The 18,547-nt window shown below is 31.3% G+C and overlaps 1 protein-coding gene across 3 annotated transcripts in view; it reads left to right on the forward strand.

Moving 5' to 3' along the window:
- LOC143235287 (cadherin-23-like) overlaps positions 1 to 18,547 on the forward strand; it is a 94,119-nt gene that overhangs the window by 51,996 nt on the left and 23,576 nt on the right. For all 3 annotated transcript variants that reach the window (XM_076473270.1, XM_076473271.1, XM_076473269.1), the window contains 9 exons: positions 857 to 1,215; positions 2,468 to 2,790; positions 4,311 to 4,427; positions 5,623 to 5,806; positions 6,530 to 6,738; positions 14,840 to 15,043; positions 16,121 to 16,255; positions 16,597 to 16,714; positions 17,427 to 17,716. In XM_076473270.1, coding sequence (XP_076329385.1) covers positions 857 to 1,215; positions 2,468 to 2,790; positions 4,311 to 4,427; positions 5,623 to 5,806; positions 6,530 to 6,738; positions 14,840 to 15,043; positions 16,121 to 16,255; positions 16,597 to 16,714; positions 17,427 to 17,716 — 1,939 coding nt within the window. The remainder of the gene's footprint in view (positions 1 to 856; positions 1,216 to 2,467; positions 2,791 to 4,310; positions 4,428 to 5,622; positions 5,807 to 6,529; positions 6,739 to 14,839; positions 15,044 to 16,120; positions 16,256 to 16,596; positions 16,715 to 17,426; positions 17,717 to 18,547) is intronic.

The following is an 18,547-nucleotide window of genomic DNA, read 5'->3' on the forward strand; positions in this document are numbered from 1 at the left end:
AAAACAAACAAACTAGTGGTAGGTAGTTTTGACTGACTGAATTTCTTGTAGTCTGTCACTGCTATGTTAGGGACAGATAGTGCATATAGCCTTCATGTAACTTCGGGTGAGAATCAAACAAATCAGTTTCTTCCAATAAATAAAATTTATATCTGAAATAATCTTACACAATTACTGATATCTTTGTATATGAGCCAAGTATTAAAAAAAGAGTAAAACTTCGTAGTTGGAAAAAAAGATTGAGAAGGAATATATAATTTCTTGAAGTGACCACTGTATGATGACACATGCTATGCATGTGACCCAATACTTGATAGAACTGATTTTATCTTTCTACATCCACTGCTGTGAAAGTGTTGTTGAATATAGATCATAAATAACTTTTATTTAAACTTGCTAATTATGTATTTAATTACATCTTATTAGAAAGAAATACACAAAAAAGAATAATTAAAAGGCTACCCGAGTATCAGTCATTAATATTAGTGACAGTGTGTGAAGTTTGGTGGAAAGCTGCATCAATTCATGAATGTCCTTCACCAACAACAATCTGAAGGACCTTTTAATAAATATTAGTCACAAAGGTACTCTCACTAAAATGTTTATATTGAGCTTGTATTTCTTTATTCCATCTGTAAATAAGTACAAAAATTCATTACAATCAAATGAACTCAAAATAAATTTTAATGCTTAAAATTTTAGTCCCAGACCTCCAGCTGCAGTAGATATGTTGTTTTAATGAACAAATGTATTTTATTATGTAAATTTAGGTTGAAGGCCATACACAATTTCAACTGAATGAAGTTTGAAGAAAAAATGGTTTTGATTTATGTAAATCACACTTTCTGCATTTCAGCTTTTCTATTGACTATGAGAGTGGAATTCTTACTGTAAAAACTGATGATCATAAACTTGATAGAGAAAAGGTTCCTGACTTTTACATTACCATTAAAGCTCAAGACGATAATGGTAGAGGCAACAGCAACAATTTACGACTGAAAATTATTCTGATAGATGCAAATGACAATGACCCGTATTTTGTGAACAATGATACCATATATGGCTACAAAGCTTTTGTATGGGAAGGGAGTGCAAAAAACTCATTTCTGAAAAATATACTTGCCAAAGATGATGATGAGTATAATGATATAACATACAGTCTGAAAGAAAATTGTGATAAATATCTGGAAGTATTTTCCTTGGGAGAAACATCTGGTAAGTTAAAAAAAAAAATGTATTTTCTTAGTTGTTTTGGTAGGATGCAAGGGAGAAAAACTTGTGCAGTTGAAAGCATAGTTGATCATAATTTTGTTTTTAAGATTATACATGACAAAACAGCTGTATAAGTAAGACAGTGAATACCTAAATTTATTACAAATATTCTGTGTAAGTAAATATTTGTTCTGAAGATGTGAACTAGTCACAAATTTTGTCATATACATAAGATGACAAAAAACTTGGAACTATGTTTGAGCTCTAAACAACAGATTTGTGACAGGTGTAAGCTAGAGTATGTGACTGAAATATCAGTTTAATTGCTGATTAAATGCATTTACAACAAATTCTTTATGCAAAAGATTATCATAGATATATTTTTAACACTATATAGTTATCTTTTTCTTGTCAAAAGTCCAGTTAGGCCAATTCAGTTGCTTTAGAATATCAGAACTATTGTTCTGTATTACTATCACCAAACTATCCAAACATAGCTCACTTACATTTTTCCAAGTTTACCATAGTTGTATCCTATACTTTTAAAATCATTTGCTCCTTTTTTGTATTTCAGACCTACTTCCAATAAATGTCTACTTTTGTCAAAGTCTACCAGAGAGGTTCAATTACTTTAGAACTCTCTTTGACAAAATGAACTATTCTTTTGATCTCCTTCAACAGTGTTAATATCAACTGTAAGGCCTTTATTTATCATTAGGATTTACTTCTCACTTCATATGTCTGCTATGAGTCTTTACTTTGTTTCTCATCTGCTTTGTCTTTGTCTGTCTGTCTACTTTTACTTCTCATTTCACACTTTTTTAGATTTGTTACCTAATTGGCTACTTGCTCTGTATTCTTGATGTCAGTGAATTTCATGTGATGTTCTATACTCTCCATATCAATGAGTTATGTAACATACTACTCTTATCAATTTATTACTAAATTTGTCATATTATTTACATTAAAATAATTGCTTATATTTCTCTTGTTATGAACAAAACTAAAAAAAAACAAAATATTTACTCAGAAAGTAAATAAATTAATAATGTCTACATATCATGACAGTGTCAAACAAAATCATATGATGAGAATGCTGTTTTTGCTGCAAATAGCTATATATGTGAATTCTCATCACTGTCGTTCTTATGGGAAAATTAGTAGTTTTGATAAGGAATACAATGTTAAACACATAATAGGCCTAATACTAATGTCTGATGACAAGTGCATTAATTAGCTGATCTTTATTTATCAGGGGAACTGAAAGTTATTGAAGAAATTGATTATGAAAAGAATCAGACAATGAACTTCACCGTGACAGCAACAGACAGTGGTACTCCTAGCCGTTCTACTAGTACATGGGTCTTTCTTGAAATAGGTGATGTAAATGATAATGATCCAAAGTTTACTGATACCACCTATACCTTAGAGGTTGATGAAGAGGTAAACATTACTGGTAGGCTTACAGTTACAGCTACTGATGAAGATTCAAATGTTTATGGCAACTTTGGCTTGGTAAACTACAGGATACCAGGAGGAACTAAAGACTCTGAGTATTTTTCTGTTCATTCTGAAACTGTAAGTCAACATTTTCATTCACAAGGTATTCTCAATTTTTTAGTTAAATATGTGATTAGATGTGTATTTTCAAGAGAAATAACAGTTTCTCAATTTATCAAATTTTACTCTTAATAGAAGAAGACATCCACACTAACAGAGTAGTTAGTTTTGAATAAACAATGAACAGTTTTTTATCTAAAACATTTTACAACTCACCCAATTTAAAATTGTAAATGAGATTTTTAGAATACTAATCTTATCAGGTTTGGAATTTAAACCTTTATAAGTATTTCATGGGAATAAAGTACTCAAATTGTATTCAGCATAATTGTTAAATAGGGAAGTTGTAATATGCTATCTTATCATCCCTCACATAATAGCTTATCTTGTTTGGTGCTGTCCTCTATAGATGCACAATTCTTTGCTTGCCAATGGCTTTGAAATTTCCAAACATTCAACATGGTTTTGCTACATCTTTGGACACAAAAAATATACATGGCAACCCTCTACTAAAAGGAGCACCAAATATTCTTTTGATGCAATTACACCCTTTGTACTAATTAATGTAAACTTCACTGGTTAGGTTTTAAAAGACTCAATTTTCTGGGATTTGGCCGACTCGTACCTTTATGTTTTAGGTACTTTTTTCATCATGCACCTCTTCTCTGAGTCTATCTTCTGTTCACATATGATGTTTACAGAGGGGCCTTGCATTCTTATTTTCTTTATAGAGGCATGTTCATCTTTTCCTTTAAATGTAATTCCTCTGCTGCTAAGATCCTGTAGGTAAGGATGTCCTGTTATTTCAGTTTTACCCACACATGACCTGTCTACATTTTCTTGAGATCGCTCAATTATTCCAGAGGATAAATCATTGAAATCATGGGTATTCTGTGTAATGAGGTGAGATATTGTTTCAAAAGTTCAATTTTCTTCTTATCATGGCTAAGGATGAAATTCTTTCAAATGAAACTGGTGAAGGTAAATTATTGTGCAAGGACATTGTGATACCCTTTTATTGGTGGAGAGCTATTGTTGCATGATGATATGATTATACACTAGCACAGTGCACATTAACCATGTGAATTTTAAAGGGAATTTGTGCAAAACTGTTGACTTGCAAGTATTATAGGTAAATACTCAAGAGATCAAACTAGCTATTCTATGAGAAGAGGTGGGTGTCTTTGGGAAATACTTTTTTTGAGTAAGGAAAATGTTAACTTTAATGCATTTATATTGCTAAACCCATTTCTTTGTATTGATTTTGTTGAATGGTCAACAAGTAAATCATTTACAAGTACAAGGAAACAGACTTTACTTGTGTTTTTAAAAAAAGTCATCTATTTGTCTAAATATTTAAAATTAACATTTTTCGTACATTAAAGTTTAGGTTACTAAATACGTTTCAAGTTTTAAAAATATTCTTAAAATATTGTCTAAGTTTTTTCAACAAAAATACAAACTGTATACCTTTGACATTACAAATGTTTTTAGTTAACTGTATAATAAATCTGTGGTTTATTGTTGTTCTTTTTCAGGGAGCCATTACTAACAGGGATCGTTTGGATAGGGAAAACCAAGAAAAGTATCAATTTATAGTTGAGGCATTTGATAATCCACAAAATCCTAATGATCGCAGGAAGAGTACAGCCCAGGTCTGTTAACATTATAATAAGCACTATGATTACTAGCATAAATAGTTAAGGTAATGAAACAAAGTAGTGAAAGTACATTAGTATCATAAACTTAGGTTACAATATTATAAAAAGAATAAAGGAAATTTTCATGTTTTTTTCATTTTTCCAAAAATAGCAAACTAAGGTCACTATAGATATAACTGATGAAGAAAAAGTTTTTTTTAATTTAGTAGGAACGTTAAAGAAGTTTACAAGATAGTTAAATATATCAAGAATGCTAATAGCTGAAAGCCAATAAAATTACAAAAATAATTTAGGAACAACTTTACAAGTATGTGAACCAGGAAAGTTGTAATTTAGTGTTACACATTTGGCCTTCACCATAATTCTTTTGACCAAATTGATTACTCAAATATTTATTGCAAAGCCAACCCTTGGTTTCATGGGTATCACTTAGAATGTTTTTTTTTGTAGGGGAGCTGTTCATGGTGTATCTTAGATACAAGTTCATGTGTGTGTGTGTGTGTGTCTGTGTGTGTATAAAAACATCTAAAGCTGCATGTATTATAGTGAGAATTCATTGATAAACAATTTAAATTTAAAAAATATTTTCAAAGTTTTAAAAATAAACTGGATACTACCTGTTCATCACTTATTTGATGTTTGTGAGCATGTCACAATTATATATACATGTATATCAAAATCAATTTTTAACAAATATTTTAGCACATAACATTGAATGGACATATTGTCATTTGAATTATTCAGTTAAAGTACCATATTGTATTGTGTTGAAATAGTTAGTGTTATGTAGGTGTGAATAAACAGTCAGTTTTTTCTGAAACATATTTACTTACCTCAACATAAATGACAATCTAAAAGATATGTCGTGATCAGAACATCATTTTAAAGGTTTACCTTTTTACATGTTTGACTGGTCAGTATAATATGTTATTTGCTCATTCACTTTGTAGGAAAAGATGGACCACTAACCATTCAGTATGTTTGAATATATTGTGGCTGTGCTAAATAGATTGCTTTTACATTCTTCACCTTAAGATTTATTTATTTATTCTCAACATTCACCAGTTATAAAATACCCTGTTTAAATTAATCCACATTATGAATAAACTGAATAATTTTCGTAAGTAAAGCTAAAAGTTGTTAAGAAAGAAGGTTTAATGTTGTTTTTACTTACGGCAATTATTTTCAGGTGTTTGTGACCCTCAGGGACATTAACGATAATAAACCAGAGTTTGAGAAATGGGATGCTTGTGTTGAAGTACCTGAAACTACCACTGCAGGATTTCAAGTTAAAACAGTAAAAGCAACAGACAAGGATAAGGGAGATAATGGTTATGTGCAATATACCATTAATAGCAATGGAGAAATAGAAAGTATGTTTATCATTTTAATAAATTAGTGATTTTTTAAAAAGCTTATAGCTTGAAATGTATGTAAAAAATATCTTTATCCATTAAAAGAAAGAAGAATTGAACATAATGTACCTTGTACTCAATCATCTCATTTTACTGTTCACCAAATTTTGTTCAATAAATAGTCTGGGCCTACAGAACCTTCAAACATATATAAGTTTATCCATTACTTGTGACAGGGTAGTAGCTGGTATAACACTTTTTTATTTCATTCCACCAGGTTGTACTTGAGAAATAGTTTTTTTAACTTGGATTTTGACAATATACTGACATAACTTAATGCCACTATGAATTAATTTTTGAATATTCATTTGGGATATTAATGTATTTAATTCTGTGATAATGTGTTTTTGTTTTTATGAAAACAGAAAAATTGTCTCACATTTCTCATACATATATGCAGAAACAAATTTCATTATATTTTACAAATGATTCTGGAACTATTAATCTAAAGGTGAAGGAAATTTACATTTTAACAAGTTATTAGCATAGTATATTTTCTTTAATTGAAACACACTTATTCACTGTATTTTTGTTTTGGATGACAGTGTAAAGAAGACTGTTTGAATATATATACATTAATAATTCTTTCTACTTTCATTAATTTTTGTTTATTTAAACATGTTTTACTGGTGTTAAAGCAAAATGTTACTTAAAAGTTAACAGCTATTCTTTTCAATTTAGACCTCTTTGAAATTGACAGTGAAACAGGAATGATTACTGTTCGTGGTAGTTTACTAAACCTTCACCGAAAATTCAACATATCTGTATTAGCAGAAGACAAGGGAAAACCACCCCTAAGTTCTGTTGAAACTTTTTGTATATTTGTTCAAGATGTGAACTTGAATACTCCTAAGTTTGTAAAGTCTCAGGAAAAAATTTATATTCAAGAGGTGAGATTTTTTATCTTTTGTTACCTCATAGTGGATTAAGTTGTGTCTCAATGTTTATTCCAATATGGTACATTATCTCTACTCGCATAAATAGCTATTCTCATTCAGTGTTGCTCTCTATATGCAAAAATAAAGTTTCATGTATGACACAAGCCTTCTATCTCCTCTCTATTGGAATTGACTGATTCCAATGAGTAATTCATGTAAATCACCATGCATGAACTCTCCACCTGTAGGAGTGTGACATACTTTAATTACCCATGTGACTCACTTTATTCCATTGTACCAAACTATCACTTTTCGTTTGGCAATACTAATATTTATTTATTTATTTATTTTTTACCTTTTAGTGCTTTTAGTGTGAATTGTGATTTTAATGGTTTAATTTTTGAAGTGGGATTTCTTCATTACTATTATTTTTTCTTTACATTGAAGAAATCTTTTAATTTCACTTAATATTCCAGTCAAATTTTATCTAATTTCCTGTTTTTCTAGGATTTCTTAATACTTCCATGTTATCTTGTTTGTCATCTTCAGCTCTCACTTCAGGTTTTGTTGCAGTTAGGGTTTTCTGGATCACAAAGTGATCTTGTCCCAGATAAGTTTGCTACTTCTTTCATTTTGGATTTTTTTTCATACGTTTTCATTTATATTTTAGAGACTTTGGTATCTCTGTGTAATTTGTGCATCAACACTCAACCTTTTCCTATTTGGTTGCTCTTTTGAGGAAGTTGCAGTCATGACATACCTATTCCTTTCCCATCCAGGTCTTTATCTGTTCTTCCCTGTCCCTTTTCTGGGAGTTTCTCATCTCATTATTTCAGTTAATGTTGTTTGACATGTTACCTATAATATCAGAGATTAACCATATGGTTTCAGTTCAGTGGGAGTTTGACTATATTATATTGTTACCCATTGGCAATATTTTGCTACAGTTCCATACGTTCCTTGGGTTTTAACAGAAGGACCAGTCCTACTATTTCCTTCCTGTCTCCTTTGTCCCTGGTACCCTTTCCCATGTCTTGGAATCCTGCAACCAGCCTGTGTCTTTCATAGAAGGCATCAGATTTTCTGCCTCTACAAACTGTTGGATTTGTTCATCATTTTTTCCAAGCTGTTTGTTGTCCTAGCATCAGACCAGAGCCTGTCAACCTGTGCTAGGTTTATCCCACCTCATTTTTATTTCAGTCAGTCCTATTTTGCCTGGGACTCATTTTTCACTCTTAGGTGATCTTTTTCTCTGTCTTTATTGATGTCACAGCAGAATGTTGCGAGTGATTATTCACATATTCTGATATTTCATTTCTAACAACCTTTGTTTTGGTTTCATCTCCTTGGGGTGGTCTCTCTGTTTCACCCACTGCTCTTCAAACTTGCTTCAGCTTTGTATGTTTTGTTGGGTGTTTAGAGCATTTGTTTGTCACTTCTGTGTTCTTGTGTGGTCTTTTCCTGTTTCTTTGGTTAACTGAATATTTTCTAGATGGTTATAATGGGATGTTAATTTATTTGGAGAGGTCTATACTGCAACCTATCCAGTATTTTGTTCATTAGTTGTTTTTCTTTTTCTTTACATGTCTCAGTCAGGCTTGCCCTTCTCTTCTTTGACCACATTCAATGGGTTTTCAGTTTGATTACAGCTTATAGAGTTCTGTCACGTTTAGGATCTGATCTTCAATGGTAGCCTTTATACCCTTAGGTATGGCTTATATGAGAGTTCTTTCATGAACTTTTCACACCCAATGAAATTTCACAGGGTCTCTTTATCACCTCTTATTACCCATTTTCATATCCTTCTCATTGATTGGTGATTAGATATGACTTGCACATCATTGAGTTTCCAACTTCCTCCTCTGGTTTTCCATGCTTCCTAGATGCATCCCTTCAGGGATGGGGAGAATGTGGGTTGATCGACTAGAAGGTTCAAGGTTTCTTGTCAGTGACTAAGAGGTTTTATCCTATCATTGTCCTGGAACTTATCACTGTAGTGTGTTTTGGTTTATTTTCTCTGTCTGGCTGGAAATTGTCTGGTAATCGTCCATTTAAACTTTTCTTCAATTATTGCTTATTTCATTCACTAGGATTGCACCCATTTTCCATTCCTCTTTATTCATACACTGGATCTTCTTTTTGGCCTCACGTGTTTTATATTTCTGTCATTGCATGTCATGTTCTGAGTACTTTTATTGTTTTTGTGGATCAGTTTCCTATTGTTTCCAGTAGTTTTGATATCAGTGTAATAATTCTCATGTTGAAGCTTTTGCTGCTTCCCTTAACCAGAAATTGCCTTGGTTTTGGACTCCAATTCCTTGTTTTCTTGCTTGGGCTATCAATGTTTTCAGCCAGAATTGGATTTACACATTTGTCTATTACAGTAGTTCCCAACCTTTTTTATGCCCCGCACCCCTAAAAAATTTTAATATGTTCTTGCACCCCTCACAGTAATTATTTATTTAAGAATAAAGGTGAAGGTGGCCAAAACAAATGTTATCTTGCACCCCTGGCTGGGAACCACTGGTCTATTCTCTTTCTTTTCTGGGAGTTTTCTTGCTTTCTTGATACAGTGGGTTCATTCTTTATAATGTTTCTTTCCTGACCATCTCTGCTGTCGTTTTAACATCTTCTCCACCCTTAACTTCTTACTGTGTTTCTAACTCTTCTTTGACACTCTTAGTCACTTTATTTCATCCAGACCTTCTTGGTCTCTTAATTTATGTCTAGTTTTTCCTCAGATTATTGGAGAAGTGATCCTGCTTCTCTCAATGGTTACATCTTTTTTTGCTTATTTAGTTTGTTCTTACTTGAAAGTTTCTCAATGTAAATAGATTTTTCCATTTTTTGTTTCTGGGTTCAAGGTTTTCCCTTGATTAGTTCATCATTTTTAGTTATGCAAATTTTCTCTCTTGACATTTGGATCAGAGATCTGTTTCCTTGGTCTCAGATTTTCAAGTAATCCCATTCTGTATTTATTTCCCTCTCTTACACATTACGTGTATATGTGTTACTTTCAGATCTTCTCTACTGTAGTGGAATGATCTTCTGAATTGGGATCCATATGTGATCCTGCACTGCATCACTTTGCCTTAATTTGGACCATTTTATCAAGACTCCATGTTTTTCCTTTTTCTCATATATGCCTGTGGATACACTGGTCTGTTTCTTTGCCATCAATGTTTTATGTTATTTTTATCCTTTTCATGTCTTTTTCTTTTTCTCCAATTCGTTTTTTGCTCGTTCACATTTCAGTAGTTTGAGGGTAATTTCTCCATTTAATTTAACTGTTTTAGCTTCCATTTCACACCTCTGTCCTATTCCCAATTCATATAGATTTCTATGTTCTGTAATTGCTGTTTTCTGTTATATTTCCTGCACATCTTCCTTCAGTGGTGTCTGCTTCTACCTCTTTTTCCTTCACCAATTGGATTAAACTTTTTTTCAATTGATTCACTTCCTCTTATACTTTGTCCTGAGTAATTTTTCACCCACTTTGTTGACACTATCATTGATATTTCATTACATTTTAATTTAAAATATGTCTTCAGTCAGGCATGTGGATTGTGATATGTTCATATCTCACTTTTTGCACTGGATTGCAATTTCTTCCTCTTTGGGTTATCTTTTGCCTGTACCCTTCTAAAATATCAAAATTCAGTGAGACTTTGACTGAGTAAGTTATTTTTTTCTTACTTCTTCCTTTTCAGAGGTCATTTTTCCCATTTTCTTAAAGCTAATTATTTGGATCCTGCTCTGTGGCAAGTAGTGTCTGACCAGGTATTCTTTAACTGTTCAGATTTGCATTGTCAAGCCATCTCAACTTGCATGTTATAATTCTGTGACCCCCCCCCCCAGCACACACTGCAGAGATAAGGTGCTCCACAAATCACTTGTAGGTTTATCTTTGTAATAGAATTGCTTCATAATTTTGTCCTTCTTGGACCTTACATACTCATGTAGTACATGAATGGAATAGAGAGAATTGCATGTATCATTAGAGTATATTGACTGCTGTTGGTGGAAAGTTGGTGCATGACAATTTACATGAGAAATGCATTAGAATCAGTCAATTCCAATGGAGGGCAGAAAGAAAGCTTGTGATATATGTAAAAATTTGTTTTCCATATAGAGAGCAGCACTGAACAAGAATAGCTATTTATGTCAGGTAGGTAAGTACCCATCAGAAATACATTTTCAGTGCTGGAAACTTATAGCTTTAATAACTCTATATTTATACACATTTGAATTACTTTCTACTGAAAATACTTGTTTCTAAGGTTAATGTTTGAACAGAGTGTTTCAGTCCACATGATTTGAATTGACTTCAGTAGGGCAAACTGAATTTCGCATTTTGGGAATTATTCACTTATTTTTATGCCGGGCCATTTATCTCAACTCAATGATATTTGATTTGATTTTTAGTATCTAATAAAATATTTCACTGCTTTTTACAACAGACTTTCTCCCAATTTTTGAAGGCCAGATCATAGTGAGCCTTGCCCCTTGTATGCATAGGCTATGGAAACCAGCAAGATGCCTTAAGGCAAACCATTTGACCCCACACAGAGAGATGCATGAGAGGGCTAGGATTTGTTTTAGTTTTCTATTGATCTCATGGGTAAGGAGTAACACGTGGAACAAGAGGTCTGATTAGAAGATCTGAGTAGCATGCAGATCCATCATGGACAGGGAATATACTTCACTCTTGAATTGATGTAACACTAGCACTGCATACTTCTGGACTGAAGCAGCTGAGAAACTGTATGTAACCCAATTCTGTACAGCAGTTCTGTCTAACTATTTAGGCTCCTGCAATTCACATCACTTCACCAAATGACTATACAGTACAGTAGCTTAGGCTATAACACTATGTACCACAAATTTTGTTCCTGGACAGTATGTGTTATTCCTTAATTGCTTTTGTTGTAAAAGTATAGAAAATGGCTATTATTTCTTTCAAACGTTCCTTTTGTGACCTGGATAATGAAATTTAGAATTATCAGCCCCCAAATATAGTCTCCTATCATGTTTTTATTATATGCTCCCAGGTCACAAAAGCAAAGTTTGAAAAGAAAAATGGGTCTTTTCCATTTACTTTAGGCATAAACAATTGAGAAATAACACTTTCTGCCCAGGAACAAGAAAAAGTAAAAATTTTGTTACATAGTGTAATCACAACTTACACAAATTTCCATCCTGGTTAAAATTTCATATTGAACTTCATTAACATTGTCGTTATTGATGTTAAGACAGTTTTCCCTTGGTATTTTGTGAAGCACAGTATAACAGATAAATGCTTTTCAGGTTCAAGGTACACTTTGTATTTTGTTTTACCTACTATCTGGAAATTCAGCCATCCATTTTGAATATGTTTATACACATAACTTTCAGTATATTAATTTTCAGAAAAAATCCTTCAAATCAAAAATATATTTGTTAAAGCTATTAAAGTATTTAGCATTCTGAAATTAAATGACATACAAGTCTGAATGGAATAAGTTGTGTATATACAAAGATGTAATGCCACAACATGTGTAACCTTTAACTCCATTCCACTGTAAAATTACCACTATTATTGCACGATGACAGTCTTCTTTTAATTATGACTGCCTTTTCATCATTTTTAAACTCACTTCAGCAGTCATTATATTTAATCTCATAGCATTTATTTTTACAAATATTGTGGGGGATGTGCCCCTAGACCCTTATAGCATTATGCTTTGCATGGTGGTTTTTCTTTGCACAATATATATTGGATTTTGATCTAGCAAATTAGGACCCATCTCTTTGCACATTCTGGGTATAGGCTTGAGAAATAACTGATTCTAGAAGCTAGTTGTTATTTCATGGGACAGTTGTATCATTCTACCTTTACTTCTTGTACAGAGGATAGTTTTACAACTGTAACACAGAGCAGAAATATTTCTGGATTCTTATAACAATACCTATATAAAGGATATGTTTCAAATATATTTATGGAGGGAAAATCCCAAATTTCTTCTCCTTTACTCTCCAAAGCCATCTAATGCAGAAAAATATCTTCTGAACAACATGTACTAGATTGAAAGTGAGACCAGTTGTGATGGAAGATGGAAAAGTTATGATTTAACAATTTCATTATATGTGTTTTCTATTAGTTCAAAGGAAAATAACTTTTTATATCCACTTTAATTTAAAAGTTTGTCATTTTTCGTTTTTAAATTACCTGTGCTAAGTGAACTTACTGATGTTATGAATAGTCATTTCTTAATGATAATTTATACATGGTAATATTCAGTGATGTCGAGAAAACCCACTTGTAGAGAAATATATATGTAAAAACAGCTCATTTGGGTTGTGAAAATTTTTTACGTAGAGGAGTGAACAACATTTCGACCTTCTTCGGTCATTGTTAGGTTCACAAAGAAAGAGAGAGGTAGCTGATCGGAAGCTGACCACATGTTTGAAAGGGGTTGTGTAACTGAGCGTCAGAATGTAGAGGGTGTGCTTAGATGTTTGAATATATAATTTTATATTATTTATTTTATTATTATTATTTATTATATTATTTTTTAATATAGGTATAAAGGTGTTCCTTTGTATTGGTTTATTTTGGGATTAAGTTGTTGTATAAGTAAGGCTTCTTTAATTTTGCATTTGTTTATGTTTGTTTCTTTATTTAGTATTTGAATGTTTTCTATGGTTATGTTGTGTTTATTTGATGTGCAGTTTTCGAAAACATGTGAATGTGACATTTTATGTTCTTTAAATCTGGTTTCCATTTTTCTACTTGTTTCTCCAATATAGAAGTCGTGGCAGTTATCACATTGTATTTTATAAATAATGTTGGTGTGATGTTTGTCAGTGTAGTTTTTACATAGTATAGACCTCAGTTTTGTGCCTAGTTTTTGAATAAATTTGGTATTAACTGGAATGTCATATTTTGTTACTAGTTTTTGCGAAATGTTAGTTATTTTTCTGCTGATGTCTGGAATATATGGTATGCAGCAGTATATGGTTTCTTGATTTTTGATTCGTGAGATATATTTTCTTTTGTTGGTTGATTTTGCTTTGTGTCTAGGTGTGTGCATATAATGTTTTCTACGGTTTGTGGAGGAAACTTATTGATGTTGATGAAGTATTGTTTTATTTTGTCTAATTCATCGTTAATTTTATCTGGTGAGCATAGTTTTATGGTTGTGTTTATTTGGTTTCTTAGTATGTTGAGTTTTTGTTTTGTTTCATGTGCTGAGTCCCAAGGAATGTATAGTCCAGTATGGGTGATTTTTCGGTGGATTTCTGTTTGAAATTGTGTATCAGTTCTTGTAATTTTGAGGTTAAGAAATGATATTTGTTTGTTTTCTTCCTGTTCACATGTGAAGTTGATGTTGGGATGTATAGAGTTAATGTGATTGAAAAAAATTAAGTATGTGTTCTGTAGATTTGAATCCCGCAACCGTGTCATCTACATATCTGTACCAGTATAATGGTGGATGTAATTCTGTGTTAATTGCTTGTGTTTCAACTTGTGTCATAAAAATATTGGCTAGAACTGGTGATACTGGGTTGCCCATGCTTAAGCCATTTGATTGTATATAGTTGTGGTTGTTGAACATGAAGTTTGTCTTCATCGTGGTGAATTCTATGAGGGTTGCTAATTGGTTGCTGGGAATGTCTATAGATGGGTTAAAAAATAAAATAATAAATAATAATAAAATAAATAATATAAAGTTATATATTCAAACACATAAGCCTGCCCTCTACATTCCGACGCTCAGTTACACAACCCATTTCAAACATGTGGTCAGCTTTCAGTCAGTTACCTCTCTCTTTCTTTGTGAACCTGACGATGACCGAAGAAGGTCGAAATGTTGTTCACTCCTCTATGTAAAAAAATTTTCTCAACCCAAATGAACCGTTTTTGCATATACATGGTAATATTGTAATTAGTACCTTTTGTAGAAGGAATTGTACAGGTACTTTTCATTGATATTCAAAGACACAAAGTAAAAGATGATTTACAGGTGTAGAAAAATATCCCAGTATTGTAAATAATACTCTGTAATATGATCTGTGTATAGTAAAGCTGATATATTTAAAAGATAAACTGAGAGTAATGGTGTGTTTGTAGGATGAACCAGAGGGATACTCTGTAACAAAAGTAACAGCTGAAGATAAAGACTCTCCACTCACAGATAACTCAAAAATTCGTTATGAGATCTGTTCTGATTGTGAAGAAGAAAAGAAAAATACTGAAACCTTTTCAATTGATGAAAATACTGGTGTAATCAGACTTAAAGGTTTGCTGAACAAAGCTAGAAAATCAAATTACACAGTAAGAAGCAACAGTTTTGTAGTGTGATTTCAATTTAACAGTTCAATTCCTTTTTGTTTAAAAAAGTGTCTTTAAAATAATGCTTTGTTAACTGCTGTAAGAGCTTTGAAGAAAATATTTTTTAAAGTAATTTCTATTTGTAAAAGGGAGAGTTGAAAATATGAATACGTTAGAGCTTTAAACCTTTTAATTTCATAACATTTAAGTTCTTATACTTAAAAATAAGAATTTTGTTATATCAGAAGTGCTTCATAAGCACTACCTTGAAGGTAGCTTATTCCAAAGTCCAAACATCCTGTTTGAACAGTTATGCTATCTAAATTGAAGATTACTTTTATGCTGTCAGAATTTGAACTTATGACTCTTTGTTCTATTGTTTTCACTGCTAAACACAAAAAGTTTGATGGATCAATATTCTTAATAATCTTAAATACCTCAATCAAATCCCTCTGATTTGTCTCCTTTCTACAGAAAACAAGTTTAGTAGGAACTGATGAATTACTGGAAAGCAAATAATTGTATATGTAAAATTAAAACTATCAGGAGCTGATTATTTCAGTTTAAAATAAATAATTGTATATATACTTTATTTAACAGGAATTAATGATTATTCATTGAAATGTTGATTACAGTGTATTGTAAAATTAATTGGAACTGATTAGTTCAGTTGAAAATTAATGTATAAAACAAACCAGTAAGATCTGAATATTTCAGTTTAATTTGAATAACTGTATATAAAAGCTGAAAATATTAAGAACTGATTAGTTTAATATAGTATGAATAATTGTAAAAGGAAATGAAATCACTGGAATGTGTAGTAGTTTAGTGAGAATTAATATTTGTATAATTCAGAGTACATATCCTTTTCTAAAAATAAACTGACATTAAGCCTATCATTATTGTGAAAGATAATTTATTATGTTATTATAACATGCATAGTTTATTGTTTTTTTGTTGTGTATGGTCAAAAATACAATGTTTTTGTTATGTAATGGGTTTATAATATACAGAATATTGTTAAAACAACCCTTTTGATGATTGCATTTATTTTTCCAAAGTCACATTTTATTATTTCAGCTCTTCATCAAGGCTTGTGATAAAGGAAACCCCCCTCTGTGTACTCACTATTTGGATTCCAATAATGGGCATGCAGAAATTCAGGTTTATGTTCGTAATAAACAAGACAAATTGCCTCAGTTCAGGCAGAGAACTGTGAGTAATAGAAGCTGGGATTTATTTATAGTGGATGTTCTTTTTATTTTTATCTTAAAAGGGATAACTTAATTTTCTGTACTAATTATTGCAAATACTTCTTGCTCAAAATATAAATCACTGTCTTCCTTTACATTTGTTTTGTTTGTTAGTTTGAGAAAATTCAAATAATTTGATTCTCTTTAGTTATTAAGTGGAATCATAAACAGTCAGAATACACACTGTATAAAAGAGAAAATAATTCCAAACAATATAACCTTTTAATTTTAGAGCTATATTGGATGCATTTTCACATGTGATCTTCATTTGTATCTTGTTATAATGAAAGTGTTATATTCCAGGGTGAAGTACACATTATAGAAGAAACTCTTGAAGGAAGGGACTATATTCCAGAAGCTATATATCAAGAAGAATTCAATGAAAATACTGAAAATCAGTTGATTTGTTATTTTATCATAGGTTAGTTGTGATAATGAGTAACTGAACTATTAAATCACATACCTGCACAAATGATATTTTTGAGAGCATGAATGGTTAGTCAGTAATGCAATCATGCAAAATTAATTGTTTTAATATATTTTTTATGAAAATAGTAAGTAACTGCTACAAATTAACTACAGTTTTTTAATGTGCATCTTAGTGTAATATTATATATATTTCATCACGTAAGTTCTACTACTCATTTAAAAAAAATGAGATGTATGTTTAAAAGAACATGTACATCTCATGGGGTGTGTGGATGATGAATGTTTGTGAAATGCTGGATTACAGAAATACTCCACATTGAAATTATTTTGTAACATCCATTGCTTTAGTTGTGTACTCAATTACTGTAAATTATTCCAGATACACTTCATAATTTGTAAAGTTATATGTGTGTAGTGTGCATTGACAAAATTTTGTTCTGTCATTTGTCAACTATATAGCATTTCTAACATGCAAATTTTTATTACTTAAATTGTGAAAATATGGACTTTTCCTGTTTACTCTAGACTGGAAATAGTGTGGAAAATGGTTTTGATTTGTTCTTTGTGTGTTATGTACTTCCTTCTCACTGTACTTCCACCAATATGAAATAAACTTTACTATAATTTTGTATATACTATTTGTTTGAAAAATGTTTAGAAATCCTTATCTATATATCTGAAAGCTTCAACAAATTATTGTATAGGTGGTGATGAAGAGTATTTTAAATTGGATAAAATGACAAGAGAATTAACACTGAAAAAGAAACTGGACAGAGAAAGCATACCTTTTCATGATGTGATTGTGAAAGCACAAGAAAACTGTGATCGTGAACCTGATAAAGTATTTGAGTTTAATTTATTGGATTTAACAACAATAAAAATAACAGTAAATGTCATTGACATCAATGACAATCCTCCAAAATTCACAGATCCAAGATTTACAGGTGGGGTCAAGGTTACAGACAAATATGAGAAGATGGTGGTTCAAGTGTCGGTATGTCATTTAATTTCTTTTTTATAATATTGCAAAAAAAAATCTTCAAATTAAATTATGGTGGATTTTTGAAAGTTATTATTATAAAACTTTTAATACTTTGGTTCTAAGTCCTTTAAAGAAAACCTAGTTTAATGCATGATTCTTCACTTCTTGCACTTATTAAAACTTCCATATGGTATCCAAATACCTGAAATAAAATATTTGAAATATGAAGAGTCAATTACGTGTAGTAATATATTTTGAAATCTAGATTCCAGTTTATATAGAAAGTCAAATTGTTCATTTCTTGTTGTAATGTATTTGAATAATTAAATTTTACTGCTAAGGTCTATTTTACCAGAATGATGATTTGTGATCTGTACTTGCCCATGGAACAACTACTACCTATCAGTCATGCTCATTTTAATAGTTATGGTCAGGACTAGTACCAATCTTTTGTGTTCATACCCTGAGTCTTATGACAAAGTCTATTTATTCTTAGTTCAGTTTTATAGGAAACATAAAAAAGGACAGTATATACATAAACAAATTAGATACAGGATTAGTCATAATTCAATAATGCACCTAAAATAAGAATATTGAAAGTTTTGAGGTGGGCTTCATGGTTCAAGGCCTTAGTATAGTGCATACCTGTCTCCAATTATGTCAAAAGCAATGGTTATGGACTATTCTGCAGTTTTCATTGTAAACAAACCTCTGCAGCAAAGGATAGCAGGAATAATTCTTATTCCCCATTACTTCAGTAAATATATTAGAGATCTCTTAGTGCACATGGAAATCGGACTCCAAAACAAAAGGCACAGAAAACATTGTAGTTGTATTGGTGAC

This window comes from Tachypleus tridentatus, chromosome 12, assembly GCF_004210375.1.
Source record: "Tachypleus tridentatus isolate NWPU-2018 chromosome 12, ASM421037v1, whole genome shotgun sequence".
NCBI classification, from domain to species: domain Eukaryota; kingdom Metazoa; phylum Arthropoda; class Merostomata; order Xiphosura; family Limulidae; genus Tachypleus; species Tachypleus tridentatus.